Source organism: Ursus maritimus, unplaced genomic scaffold, assembly GCF_017311325.1.
Source record: "Ursus maritimus isolate PB19 unplaced genomic scaffold, ASM1731132v1 scaffold_30, whole genome shotgun sequence".
NCBI classification, from domain to species: Eukaryota; Metazoa; Chordata; class Mammalia; order Carnivora; family Ursidae; genus Ursus; species Ursus maritimus.
Window position 1 is genome coordinate 2,477,906 of NW_024425564.1, and position 18,495 is coordinate 2,496,400.

At 47.9% G+C, this 18,495-nt stretch overlaps 1 protein-coding gene across 9 annotated transcripts in view; it reads right to left on the reverse strand.

Moving 5' to 3' along the window:
• The window catches only part of BRPF3 (bromodomain and PHD finger containing 3), a 63,886-nt gene that overhangs the window by 36,710 nt on the left and 8,681 nt on the right, over nt 1–18,495 (reverse strand). For 5 of the 9 annotated variants that reach the window (XR_005838735.1, XR_005838734.1, XM_040644694.1 and 2 more), the window contains exons 4-10: nt 17,425–17,553; nt 16,821–17,133; nt 15,785–16,087; nt 13,468–13,974; nt 10,519–10,612; nt 6,673–6,770; nt 3,320–3,417 (exon numbers count right to left, since the gene is read on the reverse strand). Coding sequence is in view for 5 of the 9 variants with exons in the window: in XM_040644694.1 (XP_040500628.1) it covers nt 3,320–3,417; nt 6,673–6,770; nt 10,519–10,612; nt 13,468–13,974; nt 15,785–16,087; nt 16,821–17,133; nt 17,425–17,553 (1,542 nt within the window). In the remaining 4 variants the exon portion in view is untranslated. The remainder of the gene's footprint in view (nt 1–3,319; nt 3,418–6,672; nt 6,771–10,518; nt 10,613–13,467; nt 13,975–15,784; nt 16,088–16,820; nt 17,134–17,424; nt 17,554–18,495) is intronic. The other 4 variants (XR_005838736.1, XM_040644696.1, XM_040644697.1 and 1 more) reach the window with 2 other exon arrangements.

Genomic DNA, 18,495 nt, shown 5'->3' on the forward strand with positions numbered 1-18,495 from the left:
AAGGAGGTTATGCACCAGCAGCAGGGCCCATCCCTTTGGTTCTACTACCAGAGCCCCTGGTTACCCACTACTTTCCTGTCTGGCTATAACCTTCCTGCTGTGTGGACTAGGTACATTTGTGGGCACCTCCATGTGAGATCAGAAAGAAGCTGTTAAGACTGAACTTGGAGGGTTGCTGGGGCAGGGAGAATGACGTGGCTGGAAAGAAGGGCCATCAGAGGAATTAATGCTCGAGGCTGCAAGCTCCACAGGGCAGGGGCTCCGCAAAATGCCCGGTGGCATCGACAACCGTGATCTCTAGCTCTAGGAAGCACTGACAAAGCTCCTGCTTATTCACATATCATCATCTTATTTCATCTTCTTGCTGATGCCAAGAAGTCTGCTGACAGCTATCAGCTGACAGAGGAGAGCACCAAGTGCAGGAGGACATGGCTGGCTGTGGCCACGGTGGCTTTTCTGCTGCCTGCTGCCCTACACAGCCGTTTCCAAAGTAGTGGGTTGATCGCCTCTGTATGCTGAGGCCAGAGGGGCTTGGAAACATAGTGAGGAAGCAGCTTTCTCCAGAGATGGAACAATCTTAACTTCTATCCCGAGTCCCAGGGGGCCTGTTCTCATAATAAACTGCTCTGGTTGTTTACCTTTGGGTGTCTGCCAGCTTCCCTACTTCCCTCTCAAGATAAGCAGCTGAAAGCAGGTGTTCTGGTTCAGAGTTTGCTCTAAGGAAGAACCACCCCCACCCTGCCCCCAGCTGTGTAGTTTGGTCAAAACTCTTTATCTCCCAGCCTGTCTGTCCCCCCGGGACTGAAGCTAGCTAAGGGTCCTAATGAGAACCACCACACAAGCCCCCCCTTGAGCTTCCTCAATTGAACGAGATAGCGGGGCCACTCTTCACTAAGCCATGCTGGTTCCTGCCTTGGAACGGGGGGCAGATGGTGAAAAATGTCCCCCAAGGGCAGAAGCAAGGTGGGTAAGTTGCCCCTCGAGGAGAAGTCTCCTCCCCTTTTAAAGAAGATACAGGAAAATATGTCCCAAAATAACAAATAATGGACCATTCGCTCAAATGTTAGGCAGATGTAAAACAACAAGGCTTGTGACACACTTAACACATTATCTAATAAATGTGTATATACACTACTATAGCTGTACTACATAAATAAATACAAGGAACGATGCAAAATGCTTACAGTTGACATGCTAGAATGGTAGGGTTCCTGCTGCTTTTCTCCATTTTTCCAAAACGTCTATAATACAGATGTATTATTTTACAGAAAAAAAACCTTTTTTTAAAAACAAGAGCCAAAAAAGAAAAAATTTAGAAACTGTATATTCATTGTGGACAAAGTACATATTTAAGTATGCACAGGAGAACAACTGGGAGAGCATAAGCCAAAATAAAAACATAGGCTGTGTTCAGGTGGTGGGTTTTCTCAGGTGGTGGCAGAATTTATTTAATCATGAAAGAAAATGTATGATTAAGAACATAATTAAAAAGGAAACAAGACTAATTTTAGACTTTTGTTGTTGTTGTTGTTTGTTTTTGCACTGTGAGACTTAAAAAAACACCAAACCTGTACAGCTTTAAGCACTTCCTCAACAACTACACTGGGGGTCTCAGTGACAACAGGACACAGAGCCGTGTGAAGGCAGACCCCAGGCCCAATGTCCTCAGCAGCTGGTCACAGCGTGGATCCCCCCCACCTGCCGCTGCTAAAGGGGGAGTGAGGTAGCCAAAAGGCGCTCCAATATGGCCCCAGCAAGTTGTATGACCTCTTAGAGCTGTAGCTTCCTCCAGTCCAAAAGGGTCAGCGTGCCTGCCCTCTTGACCTTAAGAAGCTGCCATTAGACCTGAAAGAGCTGTGAGAAGCCCAGAACTCTTGGATACATGCAAGCAGTTGGCAGGGTTGTTCACAACCCTGGCTACAGATCATCTGGGAAGCTAGGGGTGCCTGGGTGGCTCAGTCAGTTAAGCATCTGACTCTTGATTTCAGCTCAGGTCATGATCTTGGGGTCGTGAGATCAAGCCCCGCGTCAGGCTCCACACTCATTGTGGAACCTGCCTAAGATTCTCTCTCTCTCTCCCTCTCCCTCTGCCCCAACCCCTCCCGTGCTTGCTCACTCTCTAATAAAATAAAATTAAATTAAATTAAATTAAAAATTTTAAAAATATTCATTGCTTAGTCTGGCCTTGTTCTCACTGGGTTGTTCCGAGATAGGGCCTCAGTATCTGTATTGTTTAAAAAATTCCCCCGCGATTCTGGGATGCCCCAAAGGTTTAGAATCACTATCTTCCCGTGCCAGATGGACATTACCTCCCCGACACAGAGGTAGTGCTAGGAAATAACAATCAAGGTGGTAAAAATGGAATTTTTAGCTACTGCTACTATGGCAAAAATGAGGTATTTTAGCTACTACTGGTAGGAGTAGACACTGGAACTAACTTTCTAAAGAGCAGCTTGGCAATCTGTATCAGAATTTTGCAGACCTTGCCCCAAGAAGGCAACCCTAAGAATTCACCGTATAGAAATAATCATGATCGCACAGAGTAAAACTATAGTGATGTTTACTGTCAGCTATTTGTCATAGTGAAAAACTCAAAACAACCTAAATGACCAACTAGGGAATGGTTAAATAAGGTGCATGCACACAGCTGAGAACAGTGCAGTCATTAAAGTGATGCTGACAAAGAACGTTTAATGGCACAAGACACGCGTGTTCATGGTACACCATTAAGTGAAAGGGAAGTTAAACAGAGTATGGTCTCATATTTATGCATTACAAAAAAAAAGCTGAGTGGATATATACCAAGAGGTAACCTCTGAACAGATGAGACTATGGGTGATTTTGAACTTAGTGGCTCAGAACACAGGCTTTGACAACACACACATTGAGCCTTGGGCTCAGATTCCAACCCTGCCATTTAATAGCTAGATGACCACAGGCAATAGATAGATCCTCAATTTTCTTCCTCACAAAATGAGGAAAAGCCGTATCTTCCTCAGTATTTCAAGAATTTAGCATGACAAATGTTTAATAAATTCTCTACAATGAGCATATATTACTTTTATGCATAAGCAAATAAATAAATGCTATTAAATCCTCATAAGCCCTAGTCTCTGTCTTCACACTTTTACCCTATTTTGAGTGCTCCAAGCTGGGGGACCTTGATAGTTTGACCCACCCAGGCTGGGGTAAAACCTCCCTCTCTTCTGCAGCTAAAGGCACCCTGACTCCCACCACGCTCTGCTGGCTTGATCCAATCAGATCAGCCCTCCCGAGCAGCCCAGGGGAGGGAGGAGGGTGGTGTCTGGGGCAGACTCACCAAGGCAGGGTAGGAGGGATAGCCTCGGCACTTGGCCCACACCAGCTCCAGGGGCTCCAGGTCTCCGCGGTCTTCAAAGGGCATCAGGAGGCTTCTGCCTGGGGGTGGGGGAGGGGAGGAGACAGCACCCAAAGGGGACTTGGAATGGTGCCCAGGAGGCCTGCCTGTGGCCTCCATTTGACTAGGGCAACCCAGGAATGAGTCAGCCACATTCCCTCCACCCTTCCTCTTCCCTGCCCTTTCTTTAGCTCTTAGACTAGACCAGGGGTCGGCAAACTTGTTTTGCTGCAACTACTCAACTCTACTGTTACAGCATAAAAACAGCCATAGATATTCTGCAAAGGAATGAGTATGGCTGTGTCCTCATAAAATTTTATTTTTAGACACTGAAATTTGAATTTCATGCAATTTTCATGTGTTACAAAATATCATTCTTCTTTTGATTTTCTTTTCAATCATTTAAAAATGTAAAAACCATTCTTAGCCTGCAGGCCCTACAAAAACAGGCAATATGTTAGTTTGCTGACCTCTGGACTAGAACCCTAAGATGGTATTCCTTGGAAAAATATGACTGCTTCATCACCAGGACCGCAGGAAGAAAAGTAACAACCCAGCTTGACAAAGCCACAAACTGCTCTCTGGGCCTCCCTGCATGGTGGGCCTCATGATAGAGGCTTCATGGAAAAAGGTGCCTGGGACAGACATCCCAGTAAAACCACTTGCTAAATGAGTTCTTTCCTGACAGGGCCACGCCTGGCCATTCAGGTCACCTGGATACAAGGCGCTCAGCAGAGCCAAGCAGGTCTGCAGGTCCTTCATGGGCATGATTTCTCAGAACCTGACCTGGGTGTCCTGCCTGGGGCAGGCACCGCATCTCTCCAGCCTACTCTGTTCTGCATGCGATGCGGCAGCACACATGGACAGACTTCACAGACGCTCCTGAACAGAGAGGAGCCTCCCTCCCCTCCCCACGGCTACAAACAGAACTCAAGGTGACCAAGCTCAACCAAGGAAAAAGGCCCAAACCCTGAAGAGTGGAAATTATGTTCCTAAGGAAATATTACCACCCTCATTTATAATTTTTAAAAAAATGTACTACTAATAATGAGGTATTACTTCTTTTTTAAAGATTTTATTTATTTATTTATTGAGAGAGTGAGGGAGGGAAAGAGAGCGCATAAGTGGGAAAGGGGGGATATGCAGAGAGAAAAGGAGAAGCAGACACTCCCCACTAAATAGGGAGCTGGACACAGGGCTCGATCCCAGGACCCCGGGATTATGACCTGGGCAGAAGGCAGCCGCTTAACTGACTAAATCACTCAGGTGCCCTGAGGTATTGTTTTTTATGCATTGGGTCAATAGCAATAACAACAAAAAGATAAAATCCAATACTAAAGAGGAAGGCTGTGGGGAAACTGGTGCAATCACGCACTGTTGAAGAAACTGCAGACCAGTCTAATCCTTAAGAATACAATTTGGTGGGGGGAATGTGGGTGGCTCAGTTGGTTAAGCATCTGACTCTTGATTTCTGCTCTGGTCATGATCTCAGGGCTGAGAGATTGAGCCCCAAGTCAGGCTCCTTGCCGAGCAGGGAGTCTGCTTGAGATTCTCTCCCTCCCCTTCTGCCCCTCCCCCTCCCCCTCCTTGCATGTCTGTGCTTTCTCTCTCCCTCTCCCTCTCTCTAAAAATAAATAAAACTTTAAAAAAATATATAATTTGGCGGTATGTCTCAAGAGCCATTAAAAAAAATGTATGAATCATCTGCTTCAGTACATTCCTTCCATGGGAATTTATTCAAAGAAAAAGAACTTTAAAAACGAATAAAAGGATTTTGAACAAAAATACATATTTACTACATTATGTATAATGTTAAAAGTTGGAAATAACCAAATGTCTAACAATGAGAGAGTTAAGTAAATTATAATGCACTGATTGGAAGATACACTGTTCCAATAATATGAGATAAAGATCGTGTCAACATGAAAAAAGTATGAGAGAATGTTGAAAAATGCAGAAAACGAAATGTTCTGGATTAACATTTTGTTAAAAATGTGCCTGAAATAAACAGAAGGCCACACAGAGACACGAAGACAACTGTGTTAAGGTGAAGACGGGACAGGAGTGGGTCAAAAGTTTTAAATTTCCTTTGGCATCATTTTATAAGTCTGTGCTTTTAAAAATAAGAACAAAATGTCGCTACCAGAATCACAGTGTAGGTGCCAATCTGCTGCCAGTTTGCGCCAGATGCTGTTCCAACTCCTCGGATACGAGCCCTGCTCTCTGGGCGCGGACAGTCAGACATCAGTGAAACACGCGGGCATGCATTCCTCAACACACATGTGAGAAAGAAACTGATGCTAAGGGAAAGTAAGGTGGTTGGGAGAGGGAAAGAAGAGAAGCCCTGACGCCTGTGTGTTAGGAAGAAGCTTCAAAGACAGGGCATCCAGAGCGCACCCCCACCCCCACCCCCACCCCCACAGGAGGGCTGCACAGAGGTGCACCTGGAGAAGAGCCCGCCCTGTACCCACTCCACTGAGCACCAACCAGCCCTCTCCTTTGGCCCTGCCTTATCCTGTTCTTGAATCCCTTGGTCCAAAGAGACAAGACCCATGTATTTCACTGTCTGAACCAGCCTGAGTAGAATGTCTCATGGGGACAGGGCTGAAAGCACTGGATCCCATGCAATCACAGGGCAATGTGTGAGATTCAGTGATCCAGGCTATCCTCACTCCAGTGAGGGCAGACTGGCAGTGGGTCTGGAAACTACAAATACACACTTCTCTCAAGATGGGTATGCTCCCCAGTGATACAAAATGATCTATGTACAAGGGTGCTCGCTGCAACACTGAGTAGAACAAAGAAGTGAAAACAATCTAAATGTCCATCTGTGGAGGGCTGGCACTCCTAGATAATGGGACATCAGGCAGCCAATAAAAAGCACAGAAGGATCTCCAAGATATATTACTAATTGAAAAAAAGCATGGTTTAAAAGAACACGTGTATATTAGCTTTTCTACTCACTCTCTTAAACATGTGCACAAGCTCTGGCTTATATACGTATAAATTTCATCTAGAGACACAAAAGAAACTGCTAACAGTGGTTGTTCTAAGGAGGGTACTCCTGGCTTTTCATTATGCACCCTTTTTGATTTTTGTTATCATGGGCATATATTACTATTCAAATTTAAGATGAACTTAAAAAAAAAAAAAGAGTATGAATGACCTGGGAGGGGTGCCATCTCCATGCCCAGCGCCCGAGACTTTGTAGGAGCTACGGGTCTGGCTGCAGCTCTGTGAGCTGGTACTTTGGAAGGCCTGCGCCCCCCCAGGTCCACCTGTACACCACTCCTCACCTGAGCTGCTGTAGTCAGAATCTCCATTTACACCTTCCAGGAAGGGGACACGAGATAGGGCTGGCTTCCCACGGCTGCGTTTGGGGGGCGTCAGACCACTGCATATGGAGCAAGAGGCAGAGGGGGCGAAATGAGCAATTTTAAGGACCAACACACCCGCTGCTGCTTTCCTATCTCTGACAGGAGTGGAGCTGCAAAAACCCTTCCATGAGAATGGTTTCTCACCTTCCCCTAACAATTTGCACTAACCCACGATACGCTTCTGACCACCAAGTTCCCATGAGGCTTTGAGGGACCACTTCATCCATGTGGAAGGACTCTGGAAAGAGATGCCGGCTTCCCTGCCCAGGGACTTTGGCCTTCCTCCAGAGGAAAGGTCACTCCAGGCACCTGTCAATCCTTCCAGGGTCTAAGCAGCCCAGCCATCACGAGCCAGTCTCACATCTGTCCAGAATTCTTTTACACTGCTTCTTTAGAAACCAATTATTTTTGAGGTACAAAAATGTGCCTCTTTCCCAAATTTTCTATAAAGGACATGTTTTTCTTCCTTAATTAGAAAAGACATTTTTTAATTGAAAAAAAAATCCACTTCTCACTTCCACTTTGTGTGTGAAGTTTTTCTTAGACAGAGAGGGATTTTTTTTAAACAAACAAGCAGACCAATTTTTTCCATATGGTTACTGCAAAGAGGTAAAATATATGTATATATTAGACAAAGAATAGAAGGTAATAAAGCAAAAATGAGAACGATAATACCAGAACCGGAGAATGGTATAACCGGAACCCACCCAATTATCTGTATTTTTAAATAGTTCTCATGATAGTTCCAAGCCCCTGGGCAAGAATGATGTGGCTAAAGCTTTCTCCCATCCAAACTTTGGAAAATATCACTGCTTTTTTCAATGAAAAAGAAAGGCTTAAAAGATGGGGCAACAATCTGCAGAAGAGTAGAAATGCTTAAGACAACCCTGGTGGGATAAAAGGAGGCTGGCGTTAGGACTGGCTGGAGAGTAGGATACTCCTGTTTTACTGAATCATAGCTGACTTTATTATAATCTTACTCAGAAAACCCTGCACAACCAGAACCCAATGAATCCTAATCCTTCAGTAACTGGCAGGTTGGTAGCTTTTTTCCTGCTAGTCAAAATTAGGACCTGTTTGGGGGAAAAAAAAAAAATTAACACCCGGTTTACATTTCGGATTCAGTTCCCACTCACCCTATAAAAATCTGTCACTGGGCTTAGAGACTCTGAAGTCTCTCAAAGTTCCTATAATGGATCTGGGGAGACATCTTCAAATACAACAAAAGAGGACACAACAAAGTGGTTAAGAGAGAAACTCTGGAGCCAGACTACCTGGGTTCAGAACCTGGCTCTTCTACTCATGAGTTTTGTGACCTTGAGCAAGTTACCTACCCTCTCTGAGACCGGTGTCCCCATATGCTGCTGTGAGGATTTAGTACACAGAAAGCACCCAGTAGAGCACATACCCAGTACTCAACAAATGGCAGATGGTAGTTACATAACAAATATTATTACATGAAGGGCAGTAAGTTTTAATGTCTCACTTAAAATATTATCAACTACTAATGCTGTACTATCAAATGATGAGCTCTGAGAAGGAGGAGCTCAATAAAATAAGACGCAACAGCATAACTAGGTCCGTGTACTCCTGTTTCATAGAAAGAGCACAAGTGACTCAACATGGCCTGCACTTCAGCCCTCTTCCCAAGTTATGCAGATCTAAGCAGCCAACCCAAACTATAATTATTTTGTTTACTACTTTAACATTCATTTATCCCTTCTAGAAGATAAGCTCCATGAGAACACGCCTTAGCAGTACTTAGAACAAAGCCTGGCTTGAAATAGGTGCTCAATTATTAATATTTGAGTAAGTGACCCACGGAAAGAGGGCGCAGCCCCAGTCTGCTCAGAAAATCATCAGGAAAGATAAACCCGGGATAGGTGGGCAGGGGGATAGAATTAATGAACACAGGTTCTTTCAAGGTTCTTTCTAATTCTGGGATTATATGATTCCAGTATAAAGAGTAATGCCAGTCCACCACTGAGACCCAAACTACACTCGGAGTCAGACCCACTTTCGGTGTGTTTCCCAAAGCGCCTGGGGGCTCAGTCGGTTGAGTGGCTAACTCTTGGTTTCTGCTCACGTCATGATCTCAGGGTCCCGAGATCAAGTCCCACATCGGGCTCCACGCTCAGCACAGAGTCTGCTAAAGTTTCTCTCTCTCCCTCTGCCCCTCCCCACCCCCCATGCATGCACTCTCTCTCTCTCCAATAAATAAATCTTTAAAAATAATTAGTAAGTAAAATCTTCCTTTACATACTTACCACCACAGTGTAGGGGGGGAAAAGGAAGGAAAGAAAAAGAAAAAAAAAAAAATCCTGCAGCTGGAGTCCCAAACCTCCTGTTTTAAACCCTGAAATTCCATCGAGATCCACTGAGTTAAAGAGGAAATGCTTCCAAGGGCACTATTCCCACACTGAAGAGGGCTCTAGAGAAATCGGTGGCATGGACTGGAGTTCTGCACAAAGGCAAACACCTGGCCCAACCAGCAGGCTAACCAGAGGCTGGCCTGGCTTCCTTCCTGTAGTTCATGGCTGGGACAAGTGCCCTTCATGGAGTGAAGGGCCCAACACACCTTCCACCTTTAGTCAAGGGCTAGGAGGGGATAGTTTGATAATCCCACTCCTACCCCAGCCCCAATGAAATGGGTTTCCAGGCATTATTATCTTTGAAGGGAGTTAAGAATTCCAACCCAGGACCAGGGTGAAAGAATCTTGTAAGATTCTGAAAGCTCTGCTTCCTCTATGCCTAGTAACTGTGTTTTTTTTCTGTCCACTGCCCCTCTATCTCTAGAGGCCATGGAGAAAGAAAGCTAGGGTGATTCTGAGGCTTGGTGGAGGAAAATCTCCAAGGGACCACATACCACAGCAGGGGTCCTCCCGTAGCTGCCCCCCTCCCCCAGGAGCCCAGTAGCCAGGACAGAGTGAATACCTAACAAAACACACACTCAACCTGCCTTGAAAACGCAGAGTCTTTTGGTGCTGCCCTGGGACCTTTCCTCCCCTACTGTGAACCCAGGATCCATTCAGGAGTCATGTTGGAGGACCCTGAGGCAGCTTTCAGGACAACTTGTTTCTCCTCTGTGGCACTGAGAGTCCCCCATTTTCAAGAATCCCACACTCTGTGGCGTCTTGCAGAGCACCCATAGCACAGAGCACGGATTCAATAAACTCTTGGGACTTGAAAGAAACTTTAACGCTCTGGTCTCAGAAATCCTCCCTTCGGGGAAAAGAATGGAAAAAGAAACCCATCCTTTCCCCACTCAAGGACAGCAGAAGAGCTAGGGCCTTTGACTAAATAAATGGCTATTCCAAACTTCCTATCTGCTCATTTCTTATTTGCACACCACACCTCTTAAAGACACCTTTGCTATGATGCCCCAAAAGGCAAAGGGCAAAACCATGTCTGTAACTGGGTTATCAGAGTGGCCCAGCAGGGAAGGTGGGGGATGGCTCCAATGTTAACTTTGCTGGACAATAGAGATTTGGCTGTCCCTGCCCTCTGGAGCCAAATTCAGCTCTACAAACCCTGTAAAGCATCAGCGCCACTCCTCCCCTTCCAGTCAGATCAGGCCTGAGAGGCAAGGGTCACCCTGTTTCCTAGGAGCTACCAGCATTACAGACCACAGGCCTCAGGAAATAGCAGGGGTGGGGGAAGAAAAAACTTAAGATAAGCAGGAGGAGGTTCCATCTGTAGCTGAGCAGAGAATAAAGGGGGAGGTGGCAGAGCTGCCAACAAAGCTTTGGGAACAACGGTTCTTACCTGCAAGCTTCAAATGCCAGTCCACCACTGAGACCCAAACTACACTCGGAGTCAGACCCGCTTTCGGTGTGTTTCCCAAAGCCGTTGGTCACGCCTGCCAAGGACACACAGAGTAAGCCTCAGTACAGAAACCCCCTTCCCCTGACCCAAGCTGTCATGTGAGGCAGCTGACTGGGGAGGGCTTAGTGAGGAGCGGTGGAAAGGGTGGCTGTTCCTTCCCACATGGGAAATGGGTCTTGGGTGGCAGAAAGAACCTGGTGAAGACTTGGGGAAATGCTGACGAGGGCAATGAGCAGACACTGCATTTTCCTTCCCATCCCTCTGGTTTAACTTTAAGGAAAACACAGCACACAGCTCACACCAGTTATTGTCATTTGGCTACAAAAGGAAATACCAAGACTTCCCTCCTCCAGCTGGCTCCTAAGTCCCTGGATCTGCTTCTAATTTCAAGCCTCAATTATCAGGGAGTCTCCTCTGCCTCTTGGGGAGCCCACCCGCCTTGCCTCTTCAGATAAACACTCACACACCCTATCTATCACACAGCTGGCAAAGCTAAGCTTCATTCTTTGGGGATGGTGTCAGGGGAGGTTGGGGCAGGGTAATGGCTGTGTCAGTCCCACCCCAAGATATCTAGCAGAGCCAGTCAGAGCTGAGGATGGGGGACTTCAGCAGATCTAAAGCAGACCTGACCTTGCTGATATGGGGAGTCAGAATTCCCTGGGTTCTAGACTGGGCTCTGAAATACGGGCCCCTTTTCCTTTTTAACCTCTGCTTCTCCGTTTCTGAAGATAATACCTTCTTGCTTATTGAGGACACTATTAAGTATGAATGAGAGAAGGTCTGTTTACAGAAGGGGGCCCTTTGGAGGCAAACGAAGGCTGTCTGGTCATCCCAGGGACATGACGCTCATGAGCTGCAGAGGCTTCAACTCTCCTATTATCTGATTCCAAATCACAATCCAGAGTCCGACAACTGCTAGCTGAGCCAAGAGCTCAAGAGCTCTCAGTCACAGATACCTTGGCCAGAACACCCATAAGAGAAGGTGCCTGAGCCAAGAGATCTGGACTCTAACCTGGCTCTGCCTCTAACATTACGGTTTCTGTTTAAATCACGAAGCCAGCTGTGTCAGAGCTGCCTCGGCCACCAAAGATCAACACCTGTTTTTGTGAGACTCCACTAAGGTCGTACAGAAATATTCCTGGGTGCCAGGCCTCTGGGATGGTGGGAGATGAACAGATTCTAGCAGGTTCCCCAAACAGTGGGCCCTCTCAGGTTGCATGAGCCTGACGTCCAGACCTATTTCCCAACAGGGGGATTTTTCATGTTTAGTGCACAGCCTTCTCAGTGCTGTCTGGCTGCTCCTCTCAGAGCGGAGACGACAGCGGTAACTGCTACCACGGACTGCTGCATGCCAAGGACTTCATGCAGGCTATTTCCAATTCTTAGAGCCCCGCAAGGAACGTATCACCAGCTTCCTACTAGAAATAAGAAACAAGCTTGAAAGGTTAATTAATTTGCCCAAGCCTGACCCACAGCTGGTCAGAGATGGGATGTGAACCCCAGTCTGCCTAACTCCAGGCCTCAGACTCTCGAGTCTATATACCAATCTACTGCCCTAATACAGGAAGGCTTGGGCCAGACGGGGAAGGGAAGGTATTGCTAGAAACCAAGTGTTAGGCGGGAAGACAAAAAGCATGTGCTGGCCACACAGCCCAAAGCCACCACATAAAAGGACAAGAGAGCAACACGAAAAGCAAAAGCCAAGAGCAGGCCCCTCCCACCAAGCAAGCTGCCCTCCCCCAACCCACTGGGACTAAACGACACTGTCTGCACCTCCAGACCCACCTCACCCACTTAGCCTTGGCTCCTGATGCTCCAAGACGCCCCTCTCCAAACTGCCCCTCACAGCACTCTGTTCTTGTTTCCATACACACGGCCTGAGCCCTTGGCTCCATCTGCTCCCTGCTATTCTGCCCTCTTCCCACAGGACCAGCTCAGGCCCTGCCTCCTCGTGGAGCCTCCCCAACTCCTCCAGCTCCCAGTCCCTGAACACCTCCAGCAGTGCTGTCAGCTAACACATCACCACGGACAGTCTGGCACTCTAACATCTCTGCACCTCAGGACACCATCTGGACTCCTCCTGGATTGTGGACCTTTCAGAGCTGGCACTCAGTCTGACTTACTGTATGACCCCCCGTGACCAGCTTGTGCTGGACGTGTAGTAAGGACTCTTTAGTGCTGAAGCCCCCGTTACCTACCTCCGGAGCCTCGTCTCCACCCATACCCTGGCTAACTCTGCTGCAGCCACACTGTTTCCTCACTGTTCCCCAGGCATGCAGGAGTTTCCACCTCTGGGGCCTGTGCACTTGTTAGCCCATCTTTCTGAAGTGTTCTTCCCCAGATACCCAAATAGCTCACACCTTCAACTCCTTCAGATCTTTACTCAAATGTCCCCCCCTTAAGCCTCCCCTGGCCACCCTAATACCATCCAGTACCACCTATTCCCCTTCCCTGCTAGATTTTTCCCCATAGATTCTAATACAAGATACAATCCACTGATTTACTTTTAGTCTTTCTCCCCTACAAGGGGGATTTTTCTTTTGTTCACGGATTTTTTTCCCCCCAGTGCCTACAATAATGCCTGATAAAATTATCTGATGAATGAATGAACTAAAGAGAAGGTAGAAACCACTTTATAATATATAGCTTTGCAAACCCTTCAGTGCCAAAGAGGGCCCCAGACACAATCTCGCCCTCTCGAATTACTTTCTCAAAGCCTTTTCCTCCAGGCCACTACTCATGTGCCCAACGGGTTAAGCTATGGAGCCCTCAATGCTTCTATTGGTGTCCACAGGGACCATTAGGGAGGCAGCCAACTAGGGTAGGTGCTGGCCGGCAAGGCAAAGCAGAAAAGCAGATGAGAAGTAGAGAAGTCACAGGCGTGGTCACCTGTCTCCTCCTCCTGCTGGGGGGACCTCTCCCCTTCGCTCTCACTACAGCTCCTGCTCCTTGGCCGTTTCCGGGAGTGCCGATCATCCTCGATGCTCGCCGGAGAGGCAGGAGAGCCCACTGCACCGTGGTCCTCACCATTCTCCAGGGCCCTGTCTGGGCTCCTCTGTAGCTTAACCCCATTCTTGGCCTTCTTGAAAAGGACCGAGGTGCGGCGGCCCACACCACTGAGTGGGGCACCAGCAGGGGCATCAGGGGCCATGAGAGAGACTCTGTTGATGCCATTGTCACTAAGCAGGCGTTGCAAGGGCTCACTCCCAATCTGCAGAGGTGATTTTTCCAAGAGCTCATCTTCTTCCACCTTTCTGGGCTTTAGTAATCGGCTTGGAGGTTTGCTATCATTAATGGGTTTCAGAGTAGGGGGATCCGGAGGGGAGTCTTGCTCAGACAGGGAAGGTGCAGGCCCAGTGGGCTCCAGGGTTGGTGGGGGAGGCAGTTTGGAGTCATCTGTTAGAGAAAAAGAGAACCTAATTGAACATTTTAGAAAAAGTCTGCCCCTACAAGCCAAATACTGACACTGATAACCAAGAACCAAAGGCAGGGGCTATTATAAATCCTGACACGTATCCCAGGTCTCCTGTCAGAGGCAAAGAGAATGTAGGATTAAGTTTTGTCTACATTTATCTAATACCATGTGTATTAGAATCACCTAGAAAGTTTCTTAAAAATTCCAGTGCCAGGGGCGCCTGGGTGGCACAGCGGTTAAGCTCCTGCCTTCGGCTCAGGGCGTGATCCCGGCGTTATGGGATCGAGCCCCTTATCAGGCTCCTCCGCTATGAGCCTGCTTCTTCCTCTCCCACTCCCCCTGCTTGCGTTCCCTCTCTCGCTGGCTGTCTCTATCTCTGTCGAATAAATAAATAAAATCTTTAAAAAAAAAAAAATTCCAGTGCCAATTGAAAGTAAATCTCTAATGATGGGGTATTTTTTTATAAAGCTTTACCAGGTAAGTCTGATGAAATGAGTGTCACAAACCATTACTCCACACCTGAGAAAAATGAAAGCCACCTGGCTTCATTAATACTCAAGCAAGTTCAGCTTACATATTAGAGGTGCACAATTCTCATTCGACTCAAGTGTTTTCCCTTCTGTCAATGTATTTTGTCTCCTATCACCCAAGTGAAGCAAGCAGGACAAGCAGAGAGAGTAAGTTTACAAATGTGGAAAAATGAGAGCAAGTAAGTTAAGTCAGTGGTCCCCAAACATGTCTGTTCGCTTGCCACCATGAAACTTTTAAAAATTAAAACTTCTAAGCCATAGCCCAGACTTCCTTCATCTGACTCTTTGGGAGGTAGGCCTGGGAATTTTGTTTTGAAACCCTCTGGGAGAAGCTGTTGCAGCCAGTCACTGGGCAGGACATTGCGCTGCCACAGCCCAGGCGTGGGATATAAGTGGCATGCTGACTACCACATAGGGAGTCAGGAAGAGTGACTGCCAAATGGGACCTCCCAGCCATGTCCTTATTCTCAGTCAACCTAAAATAAGATGGGCCATTCCTTGCAATTTGGCTCCTTACCCTCTGGTGATACCTTCAAACACTTCTAGGCTGTGTGGATGACAGACCATCCCCAAGCTGTAGGCTCAGCTCCAAGGATCTGTATGAGGAATACAATTCTGTCCCCAATGAAGGGGAAGGATGCAAAGCAGCTCAGCTTTAAGGCTGGGTCTCTGAGAATCACCTCTGGATGTCTTTTTCAATTTGGCCTTTCTGCTTGGGATGGGCGAGTAGACTTGGCCAGCTGGGGTCAAAGCCACGAGGGAGCTCAAGAAGCCAGACCATCTTTAGGGTCTTTCTTCCTTTTCTATCCTCCCATTCCACAACCTAATCTGCTCCAAGGGCCTATCTACACGATGGTCTAAGGTGAGCTAATATTTAACTAGTATGTGCAATACAGCCATATCAGGTACAAAATACTATAATGCTTCTTTACTGTTAGTAAAGACCTGCTGGGCCCAGCCTCTTAAACTCCCCAAACCTGTCCACAACCTAGCAACTAAATATCCATGTCAGTGGTTCCCAGAAGCACACTCCAATACAACAGCCAAAAAAAAAAAATTCTGCTGAATTTTGGTCTCTGGTGATTATTAAATATCTTGGATATCATCCCTGGATATATGGAAGTGTGACCCTCTAAGGGTTTGTGCTTGCCCACGAGGGTCAGACCTAAACTCAGGGAAGGATGCTTCCACTATGGGATTTCAGCTTAACCCTTACTCTGTTACCTTGGTCTCCAACCCCCCGACTGCCCCTGTCTCTCACCTCTGTCCCCATCGTCTTCTGGCTCCTCCTGTGGGGCCTGCTCCAGCACAGCCGCATCCCCCTGGGGCCCTGCTGGCAGCTCCCCATTGGACACAGTCTTGTTCAGTGATGGTGGCTGTGGTGGTGGTGGCTGCGCCAGCTTCTGCCGAAGGGCATTGATCTCCCTGCGCAGTAGGCGGACACGGCGGGTCCGGGCCCCACTGGACCGCATGGCGCTCACCAGGTCCAATTTCTCCAGCAGCTCCTTCAGCTGCACCTCCGGGGACAAATGGGCCCGGTTCTCTGGGATGAGGATGTTGTCCACTGCCAGGGAGAAGGGAGGACAGAAGGGGCTGAAGGACCTGCCCAGCCCAGGGCAAGGGGAAGGGACCGAATCCTTCGGATGCAAAATATTCTCCTGGAATGCCTGGGCCAGTGGCTTCCAGCAGCGTCACTGTGGGGCCTTGGCCCTGGTAACACCACTGCCCGGAGGGCAGCCACAGGGACAAGGTCAGAATCTGGGAAACATCTGCAGGAAGCAGTTCACAGTCATAATTACAGGCTCCGTGGAGCAGGCACGAGGCACTTGGCAATCCCCTGGCCTGAGTGACTGGCTGCTGCCATCGAGAAGCAGAGAGCAGGGGCAGGCAGAGTGCGGGGCTCAGAGGCAAGTCCATTTTCCTGCTCCTCTACCTGCACTCCTTTGAAAGAGCCAGACATACACCAGCATTGCACTCTCCCTGCCCCATGCTCCCATGCCACAGAGAGGGCGTCCAGAAGAGGAAGACCCCTGGTAAGGATTTAGCTTTTCAAACAGACAGCTAGTACCTGATTCCCTTTCCTGCCACTCAAGAAATACTCAGTGAATTAGTTAAACTTTAACTCTTAGAACTATTGCAGCCACAAGCAGGTATATCCCAGCCTGTGCCTACCCTCAATTCTTCTTCTCGTGTCTACCCTATATAGCTCCAAGGCCCACCCCGATCCCTGGCTCTCTGGGCTCTGTCCCTGTGCCTCCTCCTGGTCCCTCTTCTCCCCACCCATCCAGGCTTCTCACCGTCTTCCCAGGAGAAGCGGTAAAAGTCCTCCAATTTGGGTGACTCAGGCAAGTGGGTGCCCCTCTCGGGGTCATAGCCGATGTTCTCTGCCTGCCGCCGAGCATGCCGCAGGATGGCCCCTCCCAGGTCCCGCAGGCGGACAGCTGCTCGGTGGAAAATTGTGTCTTTAGCATTATACTTCATGCAGTTGGTAACTATAAGGTTAAAGTCCTCCTCAAACTCCTCCAAGGTGCGGTACAGGTGAGACTCCAGCTTCCGCCTCATAGTAGAAAAATCCATTGGCTTGGATATGAATTCCAGGTAATCTGGAACCTAAACATATAAAACCTGTACAATTACAACAACCATTTACTAGCCAAACAGGTGCACCCTTCACCGGCACTCTTGCCTCCCCGTTTTCTGGTTTGGCAGGCTGGCTCAGGCAGAACCCCAGGGCCCTGGCCCCCGCTGGCCTGCTGACCTCTCACCATGAGCAAGTCTACTAGCTTTGCCAGAAACCCCCAGGTTTTGTCCACCCTGCGGCCCAACCCCTTCCTGGCCTACTCAGACCCTGTTTCTAGTCCAGGAGGGGCTCGCTGTTTGGGAAGTGGTGAGGGAACTTGCCTCACTCAGGTTGACAGGCTCGGCAAAGATGTGTGCCGGATCCTTCTCTTGCAGCAAGTCCAGTGTGGTCCTCAGCAGAACGTTGAATGGCATCAGCTCCAGCTCCATGGCAGCCTGCTGGACCTTGACCTGTGGAGAAGGTGCAAAGATATCAGGACACCCCCTGCAAAGACGCACCCAACTTCTTGATAACTTGACTTTCACCAATCATGTACAACAAATTTTCACAGGGTATTAAGCTGACCAGTATGTGGGGAGCGATCACCAGCCCTCAGCCTAGAAATAATGACCAACAGCTACCAGGTTGTGACTGTTTCCTATGTATCAAGCACCGTACCAAAAACTTACAATACTAAGTTAATGCTTTCATAGTCCTTCCTAAATGCCAAATAACATTCTAAGCATTTTATGTAATATAACAAGTATATAGGGTAGCTACAGATGAGGTATTTTACAAAGAGGCAACTGACGCACGGCGAGACGAAGTAAATGGCCTGAGGCTACACAGCCAACAATGGGCAGATTAGGAATTCAGTCCTAGACAGTCTGATTCCACAGTGTGTGCTCTTGACTACTATGCCACACTGCCTCTCTACTTAGATTACCTCAGTTAATCATCATAATAACCCTGAAGGAGAAATGGCTATTATCCCCATTTTACAAATATGGAATCTGAGGTTTGGAAAGAGCATGAGGAGTCACTAACCCGACAAGACAGGATTTGAACCCAGGTCTGACTTCGTTCAAAGACCACACTGATGATTTAAAATGTGACTCGGGCCAAAATTCTTAGTATGCTGAGATATTGATCCCATTGGCCCTTGGGGCATCTGGACTGGCCCGGGATAACCAGGGCCTGGAGACTCACCTCCTCAGGCAGCAGCAGCCTTGTGCATTTACAGTGGTATGTTGCACACATGTGATTTTCTATGTATGCCCTAATGTTACAAGGTTGGGAAGCCATGGATTAGGCTATGAAACGTTCCTTCCTCCTGGTGACATCAAAACAGGTCTGCCAGCTTCCTTTTCCCTTTTATTTCTCTGAACCACAGGCAAGAAGCAAAGCTCAGC